General features: G+C 43.1%; 1 protein-coding gene and 1 pseudogene across 2 annotated transcripts in view; one reads left to right on the top strand and one right to left on the bottom strand.

Annotated features, from left to right (window-relative positions):
* LOC147361877 (ATP-binding cassette sub-family C member 4-like) overlaps nt 1–22,487 on the bottom strand; it is a 177,611-nt gene that overhangs the window by 118,037 nt on the left and 37,087 nt on the right. Inside the window, exons 10-14 of the mRNA XM_086328421.1 lie at nt 19,248–19,337; nt 16,640–16,831; nt 8,961–9,052; nt 8,654–8,740; nt 864–960 (exon numbers count right to left, since the gene is read on the bottom strand). Of these exons, the coding sequence (XP_086184547.1) occupies nt 864–960; nt 8,654–8,740; nt 8,961–9,052; nt 16,640–16,831; nt 19,248–19,337 (558 nt within the window). The remainder of the gene's footprint in view (nt 1–863; nt 961–8,653; nt 8,741–8,960; nt 9,053–16,639; nt 16,832–19,247; nt 19,338–22,487) is intronic.
* LOC147361878 (small ribosomal subunit protein bS18m pseudogene) lies at nt 17,236–17,723 on the top strand (annotated as a pseudogene). The gene has a single exon (XR_015137690.1). The product of XR_015137690.1 is annotated as a small ribosomal subunit protein bS18m pseudogene (transcript).

Raw genomic sequence — 22,487 nt, 5'->3', positions numbered from 1 at the left:
AGACACCAGCAGAGTGGGCATCTCTGATCTGGGCCCAAGCTCGCTTCTCGTGTTAATGGTAGATGCTCTTGAAGCAAACTAGGTATAACAATCACCTAGATACAAACAGGTATTAGTATCTCTAATTTATAAGTAATACACTTTGACTTAAGTCATGGAAGAAGAAAATAAAAAATTCTAAATAAACATTACACTTAACAGATTTCATTAGAAGAGTGATGATTCAGTAACCTAGGGTTTATGTGGCTTAGAGTGTGAAATAAAGTGAAAGGCGTTCAGTCATGTCCGACTCTTTGCGACGCCATGGACTATACAGTCCATGAAATTCTCCAGGCCAAAGTACTAGAGTGGGTAGCCTTTCCCTTCTCCAGGGGACCTTCCCAACCCAGGGATCAAACCCAGGTCTCCTACATTGCAGGAGGATTCCTTACCAACTGAGCCACAAGGGAAGCCCTAGAGTGTAGGCTTAGAGTGTAGTAGTGATATTTCTGGGCTTTCCAGGTGGCATTAGTGGTAAAGAACCTGTCTGCCAATGAGACAGTGTTTGATGATAAGAGACGCAGTTTCAGTTCCTGGGTCGGGAAAATCCACTGGAGGAGGGCTTGGCAACCCCTTCCAGTATTCACGCCAGGGAAATCCCAAGAACAGAAGAGCCAGGTGGGCTACAGGTCTTTGGATTCATCCTTCAAGGCATGAACAGCAGCTCTGAGAAGAAGAGGGCATAAAACTCAGGGAGAAGAGGGCATAAAACTCATTGAGAAGAAGGTGTTTACCATGAATGCAAGGAGAGTGACTTGTAGTGATGTCTGTCCTTGGACACACCTGAGTGCTAGCAATTCCACAGACTTCTATAAACTACTTACATCTCTCAGTATCAGAATATGACTTGCATCTTTTAGGTACTGCAGCTGATGAGTCACTAAGATTGTGATCTTCTCCTTCAAGGCCTGACGAGTACACCTACAAATGTAAAAGGTACAGTATGCAAAAGCACGTTAATGGGGGTGCTTCAAACTGGAAACTTATATTTTGAAAAGAATAAGACAAAGACCACACAGCAGTCAAAGATCTGCAGTTTAAATACCTAATCGATAATAAATATTAAGTAAACATAAATCCATTAATCCGACTAGGGTCTTAAATTTATCAGCAGGAAATTTGAACCTAACTCTGCTTAAAAAATTTTAAAAAGCAGTCCACTGAAGGAGGCACAAATAGCTACGGTTTTTTAATAAAATTCAGCTTAACAATTATATACATGTTTCATAAAGAAAAACAATTGAGTAATACTGAGATTCCGAATTCTACTGAACTAAAACACTATTCTATTGTTATGTAGGAATGGGAGGAGAGGGATCTATGTAATATAAAAATGTGTACATTCTTAGACAGCTTTCTAGGTGATTATAATTAATGATGCAAATATTAACAACAACAACAAAAAAAAACTAATAGATTCTAAGTAATCTTTGCCACAGTGCATTTGCTAGACATTTGTTCCCAAAGAATGTTAGATAAAAAATGAATGCCAGCATGGCCTCCATTAGTCTCTGCAATATTCCAGAGGAATATTCCATCCAGGAAGCAAGTCTTCTTCCATTAGGACTGAACACTTTCCAAACATGAACATAAAAGAATGGAATCCAAATGGCAGTGGAAATCACCCAAGGTCTCAGAGCACGTGCCAGTTCTCTATAGTCAAGATCCCCCTTACTACTCAACCTTAATTTTTTTTTACAGGAGAAAAAAAAAAAAAAAAACCTCCTCCTACATTTTAAATGCAGACCCCTAGGAACTCAGCCCAGCCTAACCCCAAAGCGTCCACAACAACCCCTCTAGGGAAGCAAGTGCCCAAGTGATCACAGGCAGGTCTGAGTGCCCCAGGTCCAGGCCCAAGTGATCCCAGGCAGGTCTGAGTGCCCCAGCCCCTCATAGAGAAAATCTCAGGAACCTGGGCCAGAGCTCAGCCTGTGAGTGAGTCAGATGGAGAGTCTGGAGGCAGCAGACTGCAGCTCAGTCCCTCTCAGGAGCCTGACAACATCAGACAAGAGACTAAACCTCAGTTTCTTCATCTCAGAATGTCAATGATAACGTCATCCACACGTTCTGAGAAATCAAACCACCAACACACTCAGTAAACGTCAGCCCCCTTCTCTGCTCTTCCCTAACCAAAAGTGGTCCCGTGCTTTGGATTCAGTACAGAAGAGTCCTAAGGGGACACTCTGGACACTGGGTCTATGATCAGAATCAGGACCCCAGGACTCAGACACACAAACCATTGCTTCATTAAGTCCAAAAGGATTCATTTTTACCCTTTAACATGTGTTAGTTCAGCGTTCATACTAAGTTTCTTGACTAACACTTTTTTCAGATATCGTACTAAAGCATTTAAATAGAATTTTTTCTCCTTAATTCATAATTACTTGCCAGCAGTCTCAGATGATTCGTTAATTGTTAGAAGATTGGATTTGTTAATCAAATCCAATGGGCTGTTACGTCCAAGATGGACCAACACAAAAGTTTTAAAATGTTTTCTCAACAGCCCATCACAGATGAGGTTACATAATTTTAATGAAGTGATCAATTGGTGGCTTTATATTTTTTCCTAAAAAAATGCTTTTATCCAAATCATTAGGAAGATACACTATTTTCCAAGTTTGTAGATTAAAAATTTCCAAGTCATGACATAGAAATTACTGAGTCAGCAACCAGTTGTTTAGCTGTTATTCTGATATAAAGACTGTGTTAATCCTATAACCTTACATATAATCATATATAAGGGCTGGCCCCTGATAGCTCAGTTGGTAAAAAGTCTGCCTGCAATGAGGGAGACCTTGGTTTGATCCCTGGGTTGGGAAGATCCCTTGAAGAAGGGAAAGGCTACCCACTCTAGTATTCCGGCCTGAAGAATTCCTACAGTCCATGGGGTCGCAAAGTGTCAGACACGACTGAGCAACTTTCACTTTAAGACAGGACACATCCTGTGGTGGAGGGGACACAAATGAAACAGACAGAGGCCCCACCTCCATTCATTCAATGGGCAGAGGTTTGTTGAGGAGCCAAGCACTGTCTTAGGTGCTGAAGATACGCTGAAGTCAAGATAGAAGACAATACTCTGCACCGTGCATAGGGGGACCACTGAAAATGCACTAATGGGCCGTGATGTGTGCTCTAAAAAAAAGCAAGGGGGGCTGCTGTCTTAGATAGGGAGACACGGGACCCCTGAGACTCTCTGGGGAAACATCCTGGAAGAAGACAAAGCAGGTGCAGGGGTTCTGGGACTGAACACGCTGGGCTAAGGCGCCTTCCTGCATTCACAGCTTGGGGGCACTCATAAATGGCCAAGAGCACCCACTGAGGGCTGTGAGAAGATGGAAGGCAGGGGCAACTCCTGGAGGAGCGGGAGGGAATAGCAGGGCCCATCTTCCACCTTCCTTCTGGGTCCTGGCACACTGCTCCCTGGCTGTGGGACAGAGGGACTAGTGTGCACAGACAGACCAGGTGAGAATGGACCCCCACAGAGCCAGCACAGCTGGATACTGAGTGAATATGGGGATGAGCTAGAAATGCTTATGGGGGCAGAAGAAGCCTATTCTCTATTTGAGGACCTGTAGCTGCTCCCTGAATGTGAAGAGGGGTCTGTGAAGGGCTGGAGCAGGAGGGTGAGCTGTGTAGACAGCAGCGTGGGAGTCTGATCAGCACAGAACTGAAGACTTGATAATGCAGGAGGCAGGGGTCTGGGATGTGGGGCTGAACCAGGACAGAATCCACAGCTGGACACAGGTGGGACAGCATCAGTTCACCCAAGGCCACTCATCTTCTGTGGGTGACAGAACCCATTTACTGTTCACAGCATGATGTAAAACTCACGAACCTTAATGACCATCCTCCATTACTGAAGGAATCTTCTAATCATAAGTAAAAGTGTGATTCATTCACTTTTAATACAAAACCCTTCACATGACTAAGCTTCCACGTGACCACCATCTCTCACAGCATATTGTTCTGTCCAGTTCTCTAACTTGAGAACACTCTCCAGCTGCTGCTGAGTGAGTTCCTAATTTGCTTTCATGCTCTCTGCTTTTGCTTTAAGTCACCCTAGAGAATGTGGTTCTGATTAGCAAACAACAGTTTTAAGCCTGCTTCTATCAAATATATATCCAAAGTGGTGTGCCCAAAATATTTGAGAGGATTTTATAAATATCTCCTGTGTTTGAAAAAGAGCTCAGGAGAACTTCTATGATCAGCACACTATATTTGACACCAAATGCCTTCCCCTGTGACACGGATGCAACAGCCAGTAGAATCTTCCTGCCCTGATGGGGAACTTGTGCAGATGCAAACAAGACATTTGTGAGCTCAGGGTGGGGCGCTGGGAACAAAGAGGCTGAGATGCCAGGAGCATGGAGGTTGGGAATCCCTGTCACAGCACTAGCTCCTGTCCCTGAACTCATGACAAGACACAGGCACTTCTCTAAGGGAAAATTCATCAAGCCATGGACAGGAGAGGCTGGGAAAGAGGGGTCAGATCAGAGAGCTAGAGACCTTGCCACGTGTCATCTGCCCTGTTCCCTCTTGTTCTCAAGGATTTTGTGCTACTATTCAGGTTTGTATGTGTGTTACAATATACCTAACATGAAATTCACCATTTTAACAATTTTAAGCATATAGCTTAGTGGCATTAAGTACATTCACATAGTTGTGCAGCCATCACCACCATCCATCTCCACAACTCTTTCATCACCTCAACACTCAGCACATTTTACATACGGACAGGTCCCATCAAAGACTAACGACCCCTGTTTAGTGGATGTGGAATCCCAGCTCCTCGATTCCAGAGCTCAGAGCTCCTCACACATCTTCCTCTCACACACTGGACTCTGCTGAAGTCTCTTCACTTTGATATTCTGGACCTGCTGTAAATAAGTCCCCTCAAATTCACTTGACACTTTAACCATCGGTACTGTAGAATTCAGTGACAGAGACTTTTAAAAGGTAACCATTACCCTTAATTATACTGGACCTAATCTAATCTGACTGGTGTGCTTAGATGAAGAGGAGACTAAGACATAAGGACATGGACACAGGCATGTAAATCAGTGAAGTTAGAACACACCCTCTCACCATGCACAAAAATAAACTCAAAATGGATTAAAGACTTAATCACAAGATGTGACACTATAAAACTCCAGAAGAGATTAGAGGTAAACTTTCTCTGACAAAATTATACCAATGTTTTCTTAGGTCAGTCTCCTAAGGCAATAGAAATAAAAGTAAAAATATACAAATGGGGGCCTCCCTGGTGGCACACTGGTAAAGAACCCGTGTGCCAATGCAGGGGACATGGTTTCGATCCCTGGTCCAGGAGGGTCCCACATGCCACAGAGCAACTAAGTCCACGCACCACAACTACTGGGCCTGTGCTCTGGGGCCCAGGAGCCTCAGCTACTGAGCCCACACATCCTAGAGCCGGTGTTCTGCTCAAGAGGAGCCACTGAAATGAGAAGCCCACACACTGCAACTAGAGAGAAGCCCCTGCTCATCACAACAGAGAGAAACCCCCACCAACAAAGAGCCAGCACAGCCATAAACAAATAATTATTTTTAATTAAAGAAAGTAAACAAATGGGATGTAATCAAACTCACAAGCTTTTCACAGCAAAGGAAATTACACAATGAAGAGACAACCTACAGAATGGGAGAAAATACTACAAATGATGTGACCAACAGGGGCTTAATTTCTAAAATATACAAACAGCTCATACAACTTAACAGCAACAGCAACAACAAAATCCAATCAAAAAATGGGCAGAAGAACTAAATGGACATTTCACCAAAGGACACATACAGATGGTGAATAGGCACATGAAAAGAAGCTCACCATTTTGAATTATTAGAGGAATGCAAATCAAAACTGCAATGAGGTATCACCTCATTCCATTCAGAATGGTCATCATTAAAATAACAGTGGCTGAGGGAGAGTGGGGTAAAAGGAACCCTCCTACACTGCTGGTGGGAATATCAGCTGTCGCAGCCATTATGGAAAACACTATGGAGGTTCCTCAGAAAACTAAAAACAGAATTACCTTATAATCCAGTAATCCCACTCCTGGGCATATATCTGGAGGAAACTATAAATCAAAAAGATACATGCACCCCTATGTTCATAGCAAAACTATTCACAATAACCGAAACATGGAAATAACCTAAATGTCCATAGACAAATGAATGGATAAAGAAGATATGATACATATAGACAACGTAACACCACTCAGTCATAAAATAAAAAGAAAGAAAGAATACCATTTGCAGAAATGTGGATGGACCTAGACTTTATCATACTAAGTGAAGTAAGTCAGAAAGAGAAAGACAGGTATCATGTATCACTTATACGTGGAATGTAAAATAAGGCAAAAATGAACCTATCTACAAAACAGAAACAGACTCACAGACATAGTGAACAGACAGGGTTGCATGGGTGGAGGGGGTGTTGGGGAGGGATGGACTGGGAATTTGGGGTTAGCAGATGCAAACTGTTACGTGTATAATGGACAAGTTCCTACAGTATAGTGCAGAGAACTATATTCAATACCCTGAGATAAACCAGAATGAAAAAGTATTAAAAAGAATGTATATATGTGTATAACTGAACCACTTTGCTGTACAAAGAAATTAACACAATATCAACTATATCTCAATAGAAACATTAAAACAAAGGGACAGAGATACAGGGGCTCTCGAGGACAGAGGAGAGATCACCTGAGGACACCGTGTGGTGGCCGCTGCCAGTGGGCAAGGAGAGTGTGCTCAGCAGAGACCAAAGCTGCCCGCACACTGAACTCCCAGCCTCGAGAACCGTGAGAGAATCAATTTCTATTCTTCAAGCACCCCCATCTGTGACAACTTGCTATAGACTGAATGTTTTTTCTCCTCAAAATTAATGCATTAAAAGCTATTCCCATTGTGTTGGTATTAGGAGGTGGGGCCATCGGGAGGATTAGGTCATGAGGGTGGAACCTGCATACATGGGATTGGTGTCCTGATAAAAGGAACTACATGACTCCCTCACCCTTCCACCACGTGAGGACACAGGAATCAGACCCTCATCAGACGCTGAATCTCTCAGCACCCTGACCTTGGACTTTCTCAGCCCCCAGAACCAAGAGAGATAAACTTCCATTATTTCTAAGCCGCCCAGGTTCTGGTCTCCTGTGAGAGCAGCCTGGACGGACACAGCCCCAGCAAATTGACACAGGACCTCACAGCAAGAATTTCCAAACAGCTTCTCTCTGCCAAACACCCTGCCTCCTCCAGGTGAGGACGTGCCTGCTGTCCTCCTCACAGCCCTGCTTCCTCCTCCCTCCACACCTGAGCTTCTACCCTTCCTTCAGCAAAGAACTGGGTCCTCTTCTCAGCCTCCACACACCTGCCCAGCCTGCAGGACCCCAGGGCATTGCCCACCCAGCCCCAGGCACAAGGAGCTTTCCAACTTCAGTGAAAGCCTCCAGCTGACACTTCCACTTGTTATTTCCTACCTTGTATAGAAACTCTCTAAACCTTGACTCAGCTGACCTTTCCACAGGCATCTGTCTTAACAAGCGCCACATAGAGACAGGTTCCTCAGAGGCAAGAATGACAGCTGGGCATCCTAGTCTCCCTTGTTCGGTGTGTGGTCCTTCCTCTCTCCTGGCTCACTGTGTTCCTTGTAAACTGAAAGGTTTTGTGCAGTAACATCTGTAAGGGCATCGATCTCAGTGCACACAGTAGGGTGTTAATAAGTGCAGCTGTAAGGCTCATTGGCTTTAACAAGGTGAACAACAGCAAGAGAACTAACTGTGGGGTAGATGTGGAGGCTGCTTCAGAAAGAGCAAATTCATGAGGCTTTCAAAGAGGTCAGTCTAGACTCCACCAGAGGCCTCGGTCAGCATGTGTTAGGACAGAGAGGCATCAGAGCTGTCCACTTTCAGGAGTTCTGTGGCCAAGAAAGAGCCACTGACAACAAATTGCAGAACAAAGTGAGAGTCAGGACTTCAACCAAGATACCTAGTTTCAAATTCAAGGTAACCCCACACGAGGGTCTAAATATTAATTCTAGTAAGGACCCATGAATCAATGTTAAACACCTGAGTCATACTCAGATGTGAAATAAATCATCTGTAAATTCTAGACTTTATTAAGTATTTCCAAACCAATGGATTAATAAACCAACAGTCTTTCCATGGAAGCCCTATGTTGGTACTGAAAACTTCACTTCTAATGTGTCTTCAACACATGATGGAGGAAAAGGATTGGCATCCAGTTATCAGGTTCCCAAGGCCTACTCTTTGATTTAAAATTTTTACATCATTCTTATCCCTAGGGTCTGGATCCATTACCTGCAAGTCATGGGGGAATCAGCCATCTATCCCTTACTCCCTAAAGCACCGACCCCACTCTCCTCCACACACTCGAAGCACCTGCTGTATTTTCCTGTCCTAACTTCATCATGATGCAAAACTTCTCTATGATGGATCTTGTGTGGAGGGAAGGGAGGGGAGGGAGGAACACCAAGGCAGAGAGAGCTGAAACTCCTAAAGCACAAAGGCTTTCCTGAGCTCCCTTCTCTACAGCGTTCTTGGAAAGCAGAAATGATAGAAAACAGAAGCAAACTCACTGTTCAAACAAGTGCCTGCTGACTCCTGTGTCCACTGCGCTGAATGGATCATCCAGGAGGTAAATGTCCGCATCCTGATACACGGCTCTAGGAAACAGAGAGACGTCAGGAGAGGACACTTCACACTCCCTGGGTCTCGTCTCTGAATCATGATGGCATCCAACAACTCCATGTTCATTCCAAGAGCCCAAGGAAAAGACCAAGACCCTGCTTCACACAGGCCCACCCGGTGAGCTGGGTCTGCATGCTCACGTCCACTAGGAGCCGCGGAGGAGGAGGAGCAGGATGGCAACTGAAACCCACTTACCTGGCGAGGCTGACCCGGGCTTTCTCTCCTTCACTCAGTGGGGTTCCTCCATCTCCTCTCACAATTTCATCTTCCTTCAAATTCTGCAAATCCTGCATGGAGATAGAAAAGGAAAAAAGAAAATGACTTAAAATGTGCTCTTCTTCTACCACCCTAACATTTTAGCATCATTTCTTCATATAAGTATTTAATCAACAGCAATGGGCTTATTTCATAGTGACTAAACTGTAACCAGGAAATTTAATAAAACCTCTTAGGGCTCTTCATTTGTTTTCATTCTGTATTTTTTCGAAGCATTTATGCATTTGACCACTTTAACAGGTATTTATTGAGGACTGACTACACATCAGGCATTGTTCTGGGCACAATGAATTCAGCCGTGAGGAAACAGACCCCTAGAATTTCTTTCCATGGTGGGGGATGATGGTATGGAAAACTAACCCAAGCACAAGAACTGAGGACAAGAAAGAAAAGCAAACCAGCTCAGGGGGATGGAAAGTGAAGGAAGAAGTGAGTCCACACTGGGGTGTGAGGGCTCTGCTCAGAGGAGCTGTGAGCAAATCTGGGGAGGGGGAGGGGCTCAGGCAGACCTGGAGAGGCTGCTCCACAAAGAGGGAGGGGCGGGTGCAGGGGCCACAGGGAGATTCACAAGGGGTTCAGGACAAGCAAGGAGGCCAGGAGAGCAGTAAGAATGAGGGGAGTGAGGGCAGAGACAGAGCAGGAGGAGCCTGGTAAGGAGGAGGGGGAGGGGAGGACTGACATGGTCTGAGGTTTACAAAGAAACTCCTGTGCTTTGCAGAAACGAGGAAGTAAGTGGGGAAGGATGAGGGCAGATACAAGTGAGGACATTACTGAAATAAGCTAGAAAACAGTGGGAATGGAGAGACAGGGTCACATTGCAGAGACATTTGGAAGGCAGAGTCTGTAAGACCTACTGACAGGATAGGTGTTTGCTCTAAGAGAAGAGGACTGTGGTGTTTGGGTTGAAGAAGGGGAAAGACCGGGTCTCCATTTACTGACTTGAGGAAGATAGCAGATGCAGGTTTAGGAGGCTTTTCTTGTGGACAAGCTGAGATGACCTCTTGGTGATGCCACCGAGTGCCACCAGTGCAGCTGGACATGCAGGTGTGAAGGTCTGTGCCAGCGACACAGGTGTGAGAGCTGGTGGCCAAAGTTGGTGAAGGCACAGGATTTATTGTATCTTAAATTATCACTTTTGCTGATCTTGGTCTCTGCTTCTCACTTTCAGAGAAGGAATAACACCTGACCAAGGTCTTCACAGTAATACTTAAGGCAAGTCATAGGGTGATAGACGAGGTCTGTACAAGAAATGGGACCAGAAAGAGTAGGCTAGGCAGGAAAACCAAAAGGAAAGAAACAGTGTGTTTGACGTACACCAAGCAGATCAGCTGGACTAAGTAGATGCTTGTCTGTGAAAGTAGGAAAAACTCAAAGTTAAGAAGGATATGAAGCTTTGACTTGAGGATCTGGGACTCTACCATAAGTTATATTTGAATGCTATTTAAGAAGTAAATAGACAAATCAGTCTAATTTCCCGCATCTGGGGAAATTAAAAAAAAAAAAAAATGACAACAATATCCCCCAAATGACAAAACAACAATCAAGTTTCAGTTCAGTTAGTCAGTTCAGTCGCTCAGTCATATCCAATGCTTGGCGACCTATGAATCGCAGCACGCCAGGCCTCCCTGTCCATCACCAACTCCCGGAGTTCATTCAGACTTACATACATTGAGTCAGTGATGCCATCCAGCCATCTCATCCTCCGTCATCCCCTTCTTCTCCTGCCCCCAATCCCTTCCAGCATCAGAGTCTTTTCCAATGAGTCAACACTTCACATGAGGTGGCCAAAGTACTGGAGTTTCAGCTTTAGCATCATTCCTTCCAAAGAAATCCCAGAGCTGATCTCCTTCAGAATGGACTGGTTGGATCTCCTTGCAGTCCAAGGGACTCTCAAGAGTCTTCTCCAACACCACAGTTCAAAAGCATCAGTTCTTCAGTGCTCAGCTTTCTTCATAGTCCAACTCTCACATCCATACGTGACCACTGGAAAAACCATAGCCTTGACTAGATGGACCTTTGTTGGCAAAGTAATGTCTCTGCTTTTCAATATGCTATCTAGGTTGGTCATAATTTTTCTTCCAAGGAGTAAGTGTCTTTTAATTTCATGGCTGCAGTCACCATCTGAAGTGCTTTTGGAGCCCAAAAAAATAAAGTCTGACACTGTTTCCACTGTTTCCACATCTATTTCCCATAAAGTGATGGGACCAGATGCCATGATCTTCGTTTTCTGAATGTTGAGTTTTAAGCCAACTTTTTCACTCTCCACTTTCACTTTCATCAAGAAGCTTTTTAGTTCCTCTTCACTTTCTGCCACAAGGGTGGTGTCATCTGCATATCTGAGGTTATTGATATTTCTTCCAGCAATCTTGATTCCAGCTTGTGCTTCTTCCAGCCCAGTGTTTCTCATGATGTACTCTGCATTTAAGTTAAATAAGCAGGGTGACAATAAACAGCCTTGACTACTCCTTTTCCTATTTGGAACCAGTCTGTTGTTCCATGTTCAGTTCTACCTGTTGCTTCCTGACCTGCATACAAATTTCTCAAGAGGCAGATCAGGTGGTCTGGTATTCCTATCTCTTTCAGAATTGTCCACAGTTTATTGTGATCCACACAGTCAAAGGCTTTGGCATAGTCAACAAAGCAGAAATAGATGTTTTTCTGGAACTCTTGCTTTTTCCATGATCCAGTGGATGTTGGCAATTTGATCTCTGGTTCCTCTGCCTTTTCTAAAACCAGCTTGAACATTTGGAAGTTCACGGTTCACATATTGCTGAAGCCTGGCTTGGAAAATTTTGAGAATTACTTTACTAGCATGTGAGATGAGTGCAATTGTGTGGTAGTTTGAGCATGCTTTGGCATTGCCTTTCTTTGGGATTGGAATGAAAACTGACCTTTTCCAGTCCTGTGGCCACTGCTGAATTTTCCAAATTTGCTGGCATATTGAGTGCAGCACTTTCACAGCATCATTGTTCAGGATTTGAAATAGCTCAGCTGAATTCCATTACCTCCACTAGCTTCATTCATAGTGATGCTTCCTAAGGCCCACTTGACTTCCCATTCCAGGATTTCTGGCTCTAGGTGAGTGATCACACCATCATGATTACCTTGGTCTTGAAGATCTTTTTTGTACAGTTCTTCTGTGTATTCTTGCCACCTTTTCTTAATATCTTCTGCTTCTGTTAGGTCCATACCATTTCTGTCCTTTATTGAGCCCATCTTTGCATGAAATGTTCCCTTGGTATCTCTAATTTTCTTGAAGAGATCTCTAGTCTTTCCCATTCTGTTGTTTTCCTCTATTTCTTTGCATTGATTGCTGAGGAAGTCTTTCTTATCTCTTCTTGCTATTCTTTGAAACTCTGCATTCAGATGCTCATATCTTTCCTTTTCTCCTTTGTTTTTCACTTATCTTCTTTTCACAGCTATTTGTAAGACCTCCTCAGACAGCCATTTTGCTTTTTTCCATTTCTTTTCCATGGGGATGGTCTTGATCCCTGTCTTCTGTACAATGTCATGAACTTCTGTCCATAATTCATCAGGCACTTTATCTATCAGATCTAGTCCCTTAAACCTATTTCTCACATCCACTGTATAATCATAAGGGATTTGATTTAGGTCATACCTGAATGGTCTAGTGGTTTTCCCTACTTTCTTCAATTTCAGTCTGAGTTTGGCAATAAGGAGTTCATGATCTGAGCCATAGTCAGCTCCTGGTCTTGTTTTTGTTGACTGTATAGAGCTTCTCCATCTTTGGCTGCAAAGAATATAATGGATCTGATTTTGGTGTTGACTATCTGGTGATGTCCATGTGTAGAGTCTTCTCTTGTGTTGTTGGAAGAGGGTGTTTGCTATGATCAGTACATTTTCTTGGCAAAACTCTATTAGTCTTTGCCCTGCTTCATTCTATATTCCAAGGCCAAATTTGCCTGTTATTCCAGGTGTTTCTTGACTTCCTACTTTTGCATTCCAGTCCCCTATAATGAAAAGGATATCTTTTTTGGGTGTTTGTTCTAAAAGGTGTTGTAGGTCTTCATAGAACCATTCGACTTCAACTTCTTCAGTGTTACTGATTAGGATTAGACTTGGATTACTGTGATATTGAATGGTTTGCCTTGGAAACGAACAGAGATCATTATGTCAGAAGTCTTTGAATTATCTACTAAACCCCTCAGGCATCAACCTAAGATACACAGCAGTACCTTTCTGCAGATGACGCCCTCACTCTCTGTCTCTACTTTAGCAAATTTGGGGAGAAAGTGGGTAGCACCCTGGAGTCTGCATGATAAACAAGTCCTTTGATCTCCCTAAGTCTCACATTCCTCTTCTACAGAATGTGCTAAAAAACGAAAGTCACTAGATTCAAAAGTGAGAACACCCTCTATCAATGGAAAAATGACTGAAATTGATTATAACTTGCTACTGGTGGCTGATGCCTATTTTCCCATCAAACCAACAGTGGGACCACATTCACACTGTGGCTAATAATATGCAAAGCACATGACCATAAAGAGAAGAAAGAAGGTGTCTTCATCGTAACCCTCCCTGACAGGCACACAGACACACAGGTTCCCTGCTCACTCAAAGCTTAACTGGGGTACATCCAATGAAAGGCAGCAATTGGTCTGTCATGAAAATTCATCATTATTTCACCTTCTTTCTTTGTTGAGTTCAGAAGTTATTACCATCCATTGCTTTGGTTTTCATGAACAACAGTGAGCCATTTTAAGACAGGTTCCCAGCCCTAAACACACACACACACACACACACACACACACACACAGAGTTGTTGGCCTCTATTTCACTGTTGAAATCCTTGCAAACTATTCCACTTAGCTTTTATGCTTTGATTCTATGTTGTTTCATTTTGTTTCTCAAAATAGTAACACATCATAACACAGCAATCTTAATCATGATCTAGAAAAGGCACCTAAATCCACTTATTCACTTAGCATAGTTAGGGCACAAGAACAGGCTCTCTCTGAATCTGGTAGCAGTACTATAAGCATGTTATTGACTCTGACAATTATTTATGAACCAGCCCCAAATGGGAAAAATATTTCACAGAATTTGAAATAAAATCCAAGTCAGGTTATTCCACCTTTAGAATAGCAGACACACAAACTAGAGGCAAACTAGGAAATGGTGATGCTGGTTTGGTGCCATCCATCCAGAAGCACATCTAGGGCCCTTCAGCGATGGTGGAGACTTACAGTAGAAGCACCACAGAGCAAACTGCTGAAATGGTAAATGTGGGTCTGGACATAAGGCCCTAGCAGAAGAGGGCTAGACTCTAGAGTCGAGCAGCAGGAGCCCTGCTTTCCTTCACAGCTTTTTTTCCATGTGGAATCACCCCTCCTCTCACGGCCTGTCAATATTCTGCCCATTTTCCCAGGCTCATCCCAAGCACCCTCCCATGGAACCATCCTGGACTCATCCCTTCCTGCTGGGTTCCTAAGGCTCTGTTTACATCTCTCATCTCTCATGAAGGACAATCTTATTCTGCTCCATCATTTGTACATGTGCACACAGCTTCTCTCAGCTCCTGGGGGGCAAGATCTGTGCACCAAGCTCTGTGCTGGACCCTGACGCTGATTATTTCTAATCCTCACAACCTCACAGGAAGTCCTGGCCCCATTTCACAGATGAGGAAACTTAGACGAAGTAAGGCCATATCACTGGTCTGAGGATTGTCAACTGCTAAACAGAAGAGCTGGAATCTGAACCAGATCATGTCCTTTTGAACCAGTTCATAGCCTTATGCTCTTTCACATCACGCTGCCCAGGTGGTGACAGAAGATTATATTTGAAATGAAGGCAACGCTAAAATAACTCAAGTCTCAAAGGCCTCTATACCTAGACACAGAATGATCAGTTAACTTATTATCCTATGATTGTTAAGGCAGTCTGAAAAGAAAATGTCCAAGTTGGCAGGAATGTGTAAATATTAGATGAAAGTACAAACTTACAGGCATCCCAGAGGGATTTGTAAGGTCAAGCAATCTATGTGGGAAAACATCAAACTAGAATTTATCAGCATAATACCTTAATGTAATGCCTAAAAATTTTTTTAAATCCTTAAAAGCTTTTTATAAAACAAAAAATTTAAAGTTTTTAAAAGTGGTTAAAGATAATAGACAGTCAAATGTTACATACTATATTGCTTATGGTAACAGAATATGTTTACTGTTGATTTATGTGGCATCTGGTCCCATTACTTCCCAGCAAATAGGTGAGTAAAAGGTGGAAACAGTGTACAAATTTTATTTTCTTGAGCTCAAAAATCACTGCAGATGAAAAAAAGAAAAATCACTGCAGATGGTGACTGAAGCCATGAAATTAAAAGATGCTTGCTTTTTTGGAAGAAAAGCTATGACCAACCTAGACAGCATATTAAAAAACAGAGACATCACTTTGCTGACAAGGGTCCATATAGTCAAAGCTATGGTTTTTTCCAGTAGTCGTGTATGAATGTGAGAGTTGGAGCATAAAGAAGGCTGAGTGCCAAAGAATTGATACTTTTGAATTATGGTTCTAGAGAAGTCTCTTGAGAGTCCCTTGGACTGCAAGGAGATTAAACCAGTCAATCCTAAAGGATCAGATCAGATCAGATCAGTCGCTCAGTCGTGTCTGACTCTTTGCAACCCCATGAATCGCAGCACGCCAGGCCTCCCTGTCCATCACCAACTCCTGGAGTTCACCCAGACTCACGTCCATCAAGCCAGTGATGCCATCCAGCCATCTCATCCTCTGTCGTCCCCTTCTCCTCTTGCCTCAAATCCCTCCCAGCATCAGAGTCTTTTCCAATGAGTCAGCTCTTCGCATGAGGTGGCCAAAGTACTGGAGTTTCAGCTTTAGCATTGGAAAGACTGATGCTAAAGCTGAAGCTCCAATAATTTGGCCACTTGTACAAACTGCCAACTCATTGGAAAAGACCTTGACACTGGAAAAGACTGAGGGCAGGAGGAGAAGAGGACGACAGAGAATGAGATGGTTGGATGGCCTCACCGACTTGGTGGACATGAGTTTGAGCAACTTCTAGGAGATGGTGAAGGACAGGGAAGCCTGGAGTGCTGTACTCCACGGGGTCAAAAACAGCTGGACAGGACTTAGTGACTGAACAACAATGTCTACAGATGAACTAACCTGAGGTCTAGTATCTGCTTTGGAATACCAGGGGATGGCACGGGGTGTTGGGTGGAGGGGTGGCATAGGGCAAGGGTAAAGACCCAGCAAGACTGGCCACCAGCTGACCTGGTGACCAGGTTCAGCTGACCCAGCTGAACCTGGAGGTAGGAACATGAGGGTTCATTACACAGTGCTCTCTATTCTTACAAATTTTTGTTAATTGTCCATTAAAAAAAGAATCTAAAAGTGAATGAAACCACTAAATGAAACAAAGGCATTCTGTGACCATCATTATCACACCAGAATTAAAACAACAACGCATATGACTGCATACTTAAGCAGAAGTCCAGCTTAAAGCAACAAATAAAAGACCTTTCAAAATCAAATAAAAAGAACTTTCAACAAATCTTAGAGCTTAAACCAATATTATCATTATTTGAAATTTGAGTACATGCAACTCAAGAGTGATTACTTACCTCTTCCAAAGCACAAGCCCTTATTACTTTTTCATATCGGTCTTTTTCATATTTCTTCCCAAATAAAATGTTACTCCTCACAGTTCCTGGAAACACCCAGGGCTGCTGAGAAACATATGCGATCCTCCCGTGCACGCTGACCTTCCCCTGTCTGGGGGGCAGCTCCCCCAGCACAGCATGTAATAGTGAGGACTGAAACAGAAGGCAACACACATGTATGAACAGGCAGCACTCAGGATTTAACATGCCCCACAGCACAGCGGACCCCACCCTGGTGCTTGATCAATGATATCAGAACAGGATAAAGTATAGCTCTGGAAGTTGCAGGAAAAAGTGGAAAACAGCACTATTGGTCAACGTAGACTAAAGGTTGGTAAGGAATGTTAATACTGTAACAATCCACTCTGCCAGAGTTTCCCCCAAATGAAGTGCTCTACTCAGCAAAGACTAAGAATGTTTAACATCTTTCACTAGCAGAGCAGACCAGCATGATGTGTACTTTCTGTATCTGATGTTTAATGCAGTTGTTCTTGCATCTGGGTATCTTTTACTTGACAAATACTTTTTCTTAAAAAGCAGTGTGGGGAGGAGAGGAGCAAGGAACCATGGCTGCTATGGTAGCTCTTTGCAGTGGGCTAGGGAAGAGAAAGTTGACACGTTTTACAACAGCTGTTGTCTGCCTCATAAATCCTGGGATTCATGCAGTGCTGTGGAGAAGTTGTTCACAATATAAACAGGTAACCAGCAACAGGGACCTGCCTATCCCAATGGAAAATCCTTATAAGGAGCCTCTGAAAAAATGTATCTTGTATGAAAAATGTGTAGATCATAAGAATCTACAGCTTTTATCCCAGTTTATTTCTCCATTTACTGGATGCATTTATGGAAGGCATATAACAGGTCTTTGTGGGAACAAACAAAAAGAAATCATAAAAGCAATTAAGAGAGCTCAAATTTCGGGGTTTATGCCAATTACATACAAGGATCCTGCCTATCTCAAAGACCCTAAAGTTTGTAACATCAAATATAGGGAGTAAATTATATAAAGTTATCATCAATAAACGTAATTTGCAACAAGAAAAAAGTTATGTGGGGATTTCCCTGGTGGTCCAGTGATTAAGAATCCGCCTTCCAGGATGGGTGGAAGGCACAGTTTGGGAGTTCAGGATGGACAGGTACACACTGCTGTATTTGAAATGGATCACCAGCAGGGACCTACTCTATCGCTCATGGAATTCTATTCAATGTTACATGGCAGTCTGGATGGGAGGGGAGTTTGGGGAAGAATGGATACATGTATATGCATGGCTGACATACACCCTTCACTGTTCACCTGAAACTATCAGAACATTGTTAACTGGCTACAACCCAGTATAAAATAAAAAGTTAAAAAAATAATAACTACATTCAGAATATAAACACTGAAAAAAAAAAGAAGAAGAAGAATCCACCTTCCAATGACAGAGGCTCTGGTCAGATCCCTGGTCCCCTGGTCAGGGAACTAAGATCCCACATGCCCCAGGGAAACTCAGCCCACATGCCACAATTAGAGACCCCATGCACTGCAACCAAGACCCAATGCAACCAAGTAAATTTTAAAATATATTTTTTAAAAAAAACTTAAAGCTTTGTGTGAAGACTATATCCAAAGATTATTATTTAAAAGAACTCTGAGCTAGTTGTATTTGAACAATAGAAGTCCATCATGCCCAGGGAGCTCAAATCCTGTGCTCTGCAACAACCTAGGGTGGTAGGACAGGGTGAGAGGTGGGAAAGAGATTCAAGAGAGAGGAAACATCTGTATACCTATGGCTGTTGATTCATGTTGATGTATGGCAGAAACCAACACAATATTGTAAAGCGATTATTCTCCAATTAAAAACAATAAACATTTTAAAAGCCCTTCATGGAGGAAATCACCCTCTCCTGTACACATCCCACATTTAGGTTCCTATATTTTGTCATACAAAACACAGAACACTAAGTGTAACTACACATGCCCTTCAAATCTCCTGTAACACACAGAAATGACATATCCGTGTCCACACCATCAGAGTACTCACCACACTGGGCTGAAATAACCTGCCTGTGTATCTGTCTTGCCCTGGAACTTGGTTGCCTCTGAAAGGCAGAGTTGGGATCTTGCTCAAGTCTGTACCTTTATCTCCAGCAAGTGGCTGCACCTTCACTACATGTGCACTGATGGGACCAAGTCAAGTCACATGAGGAAATGCTCAGAGCTTCCCAGAAGAGCTTTTACCACCTCCAGAATTCCTGGAGGGGTCACCGTGACAAAAAGAAGCCCCCATTGTCTCTATCCAACCTGAACAGCTGTCACATAAATAATCTCCTTCACTGAGACGTCCAAATTCCTGACACCAGTTCCCAACTGTGCAACATGAAGCACCAATAAGGAAAATACAGTGTGCATTTATCCAGGTTTATGTGGCCATGAAACCTTCTCACAAAACTAATATTGCATGGAACACACCTAGAGAAACACCATTCTAGATACAGCCAATTCAAACTGTGTCACACTCAGCTCCAGGTTCCACTCTTGAGAATTTAACAGGGGCTGTGGTGTTGCATCAAGGGCATCACAACTTACCTTTCCTGCTCCCACGGGTCCAACCACAGCTAACAGTTCACCGGGTCTGACAGTAAAGGAAAGGCCTCGTAGAGTTGGGGTTTCTGATTCCTGCAAATTAAAGTTTATAAAAATGTACCCATTTCAATAAAGTAACACATACCTTACTTTAGAAAACAGAGAAAATAATGTAATAGTTATTGATATGCTAACATTAACCAACATTTTTCTCCTTCCTGTTTCAATATACTATGCCCAAGAGGCCTTTTCATCCAATCCTATCTCTTTAGGGTGTTGAAGAAGTTTTAGCTGCCTTTAGGAAGGCTCCTTCTTTTACCAGATTTCCGGACACAGCTCTAGACACCCACAGATTTTAAATAGCAGAGATGACAAAGCACCTGCCTGAAATGCAAACTGAAGGATGCACACTAGTTTATTAAAATAATGTACTTAATACAATATTCAGTGTGGGAGGTTTTTAATCATGTGGCTCAGATTGTAAAGAATCTGCCTGCAATGTAGGAGATCTGGATTCGATCCCTGGGTCGGAAAGATCCCCTGGAGAAGAGAATGGAAACCTATTCCAGTATTCTTGCCTGGAGAATATCAGGGACAGAGGAGCCTGGCGGGCTATAGTCGGTGGGGTCGCAAAAAGTTGGACACAACTGAAAGGCTAACACTTTCACTTCCTTTTCAAGTTTTCATCATGACCCTTGGTTTTAACTGTCTATCTCATTAATCCACAAGGTGGCAGCATAAGTACCTGGTGTGCCTAGCCCTTCAATAAATAATTTGAAATCTCCACAATCCATTTTCATTAGATATAGAATGAATCTCAGTAATGCTCAGCAAGCAAAGGGGCACTTTATATGAAGAAGTCACTCTCTTGGTAAATTAATTCTTATAAGTAACAGTCAAAGCTCTCATTTAATGAGAGCTCTAATGTAGCACCACCAACAACAAAAATTGGGGAATAAAGAAATTAATTATGACATTATGGGATAAAGTGATAAAGCCTCAGTTTCCTACGTCTTACATGCATTACCTGTCCTGGCTAAATAGGAGCAATAAAGTACTTGTACTATAAGAAAAACATAAAACATGAAGGTACACTCGTTCCAATGTGAGGGAGAAGAACAAAGTACTCATCAAGCCAATCACAGGTTGTATTCCTGGTAGACTTAAGGGTGTGTGTGTGTGTGTCTACATATTCAAAGTGTTAATAAAATTGCCTTTAACTGCTGTGTCAAGAAAAAAAAAAATAGTAGTTACACCTGATTAAGTAAAATGCCCTAAAGACTAAAAGCACAGAGTCTGGATTAAAAATCTGGATAATCTTCAAACTGAAAATATTTTCTGGAAAGAACTGAACTGATTATACAACATTCACATACTAAAATAATGACAATGATTTTTCATCACTAAAAAAAATAGCTTCAGATTTCGGGAATGACAAATTATCAACAAGAAGCTAGATTTTAATACAGGAGAAATATTTTTTAAGCTTTTTAAGCTTCTCCACTCCTTTCTTCCTGCCTGACGCTTGGGATTCCTATTTTAATACTTTTCACTCAGTTATGACTACAAAATAGTGAACCACCTACAAACATCAGCTTCCTATTGCAGCCCATCAGTCTGTCATTTCAAGCGAAATGCCAGGCTGGATGAAGCACAAACTGGAATCAAGACTGCCGGGAAAAATATCAATAACCTCAGATATGCAGATGACACCACCCTTATGGCAGAAAGTGAAGAAGAACTAAAGAGCCTCTTGATGAAAGTGAAAGAGGAGAGTGGAAAAAGCTGGCTTAAAACTCAACATTCAGAAAACTAAGATCATGGCATCTGGCCCCATCACTTCATGGGAAATAGATGGAGAAACAATGGAAACAGTGACAGACTTTATTTTTGGAGCTCCAAAATCACTGCAGATGGTGACTGCAGCCATGAAATTAAAAGATGCTTGCTCCTTCGAAGAAAAGCTATGACCAACCTACACAGCATATTAAAAATCAGAGACATTATTTTACCAACAAAGGTCCATCTAGTCAAAGCTATGATTTTTCCAGGAGTCATGTATGGATGTGAGAGTTGGACTACAAAGAAAGCTGAGCGCCAAAGAATTGATGCTTTTGAACTGTGGTGTTGGAGAAGACTCTTGAGAGTCCCTTGGACAGCACGGAGATCCAACCAGTCCATCCTAAAGGAAATCAGCCCTGAATATTCACTGGAAGGAGTGATGCTGAAGCTGAAACTCCAATAGTTTGGCCACCTGATGCAAAGAAATGAATCATTTGAAAAGACCCTGATGCTGGGAAAGATTGAAGGTGGGAGGAGAAGGGGGATAACAGAGGATGAGATGGTTGGATGGCATCACTGACTCGATAGACATGAGGTTGAGTAAGCTCTGGAAGTTGGTGATGGACAGGGAAGCCTGGTGTGCTGCAGTCCATGGGGTCGCAAAGAGTTGGACACAACTGAGCGACTCAACTGAATTGAACCATCTGTCAGGGCCAGACAGGGTTCCCTCCCTGTTCAGGCTTCAGGATCCGGCACTGCTCCGCGGTGACCAGAAGCGGGCAGCACTCAACAGTCGTTGGCTGCTGGGTACCCTCCCCCACTGGTTATCCAGGTTGGGGGACACTGACTCAAGGATTATCATCTGAACCTGGACTCTGTGCAGACGCAATTCGAAATCCCGGTCCCATGAGATCCGCAGGCTCCCACAGGACCATTTTTCTTATTTTGGCTGCTCTGGGTCTTTGTTGCAGTGTGTGGGCTTAATTACTCCATAGCATGTGAGATCTTATTTCTTCACCAGGGGTGGAACCCACATCCCCTGCACTGGAAGGTGGATTCTTAACCACTGGGCCACCAGAGAAGTCCTGGGACTATTTATTTTAAAGCATAAAGATTGAGATCAAGTTCCATCATTCCATGAATGAGACCTGGGTCCCTGAGACCTGCCCCCACCTGCCCAACTGGCTGTCTAGGGGAACAGGTTACAGAGCTCACATCTGTCTCCTGCCTCCCAGCCCAGCAGGGGCTTCATTCAGACTCAGCTTCTCTCCAAAACCCCAATGTCTTCCCCTTCCCCTCTGAGGGCTCTCTCACCCATGACCTAACCTGACAGCCCTAATTACTAATGACCCCAGCAAGGGGCACAGTCCTTCCATAGGCAAGGTCAGGGCCACAGAACAGGGTGTTCTGGACTACAGTGCAATTTACACAGAAGTCTGTGACCATGTTATTAAGCTCTTA

Source organism: Bos grunniens, chromosome 12 (genome assembly GCF_055505025.1).
Source record: "Bos grunniens cultivar Pamir isolate PY7600 chromosome 12, Bosgru_T2T1.0, whole genome shotgun sequence".
In the NCBI taxonomy this organism is placed as follows: domain Eukaryota; kingdom Metazoa; phylum Chordata; class Mammalia; order Artiodactyla; family Bovidae; genus Bos; species Bos grunniens.
The sequence above is the reverse complement of the archived record's forward strand: the minus strand, read 5'-3'. Positions and strand labels throughout refer to the sequence as shown.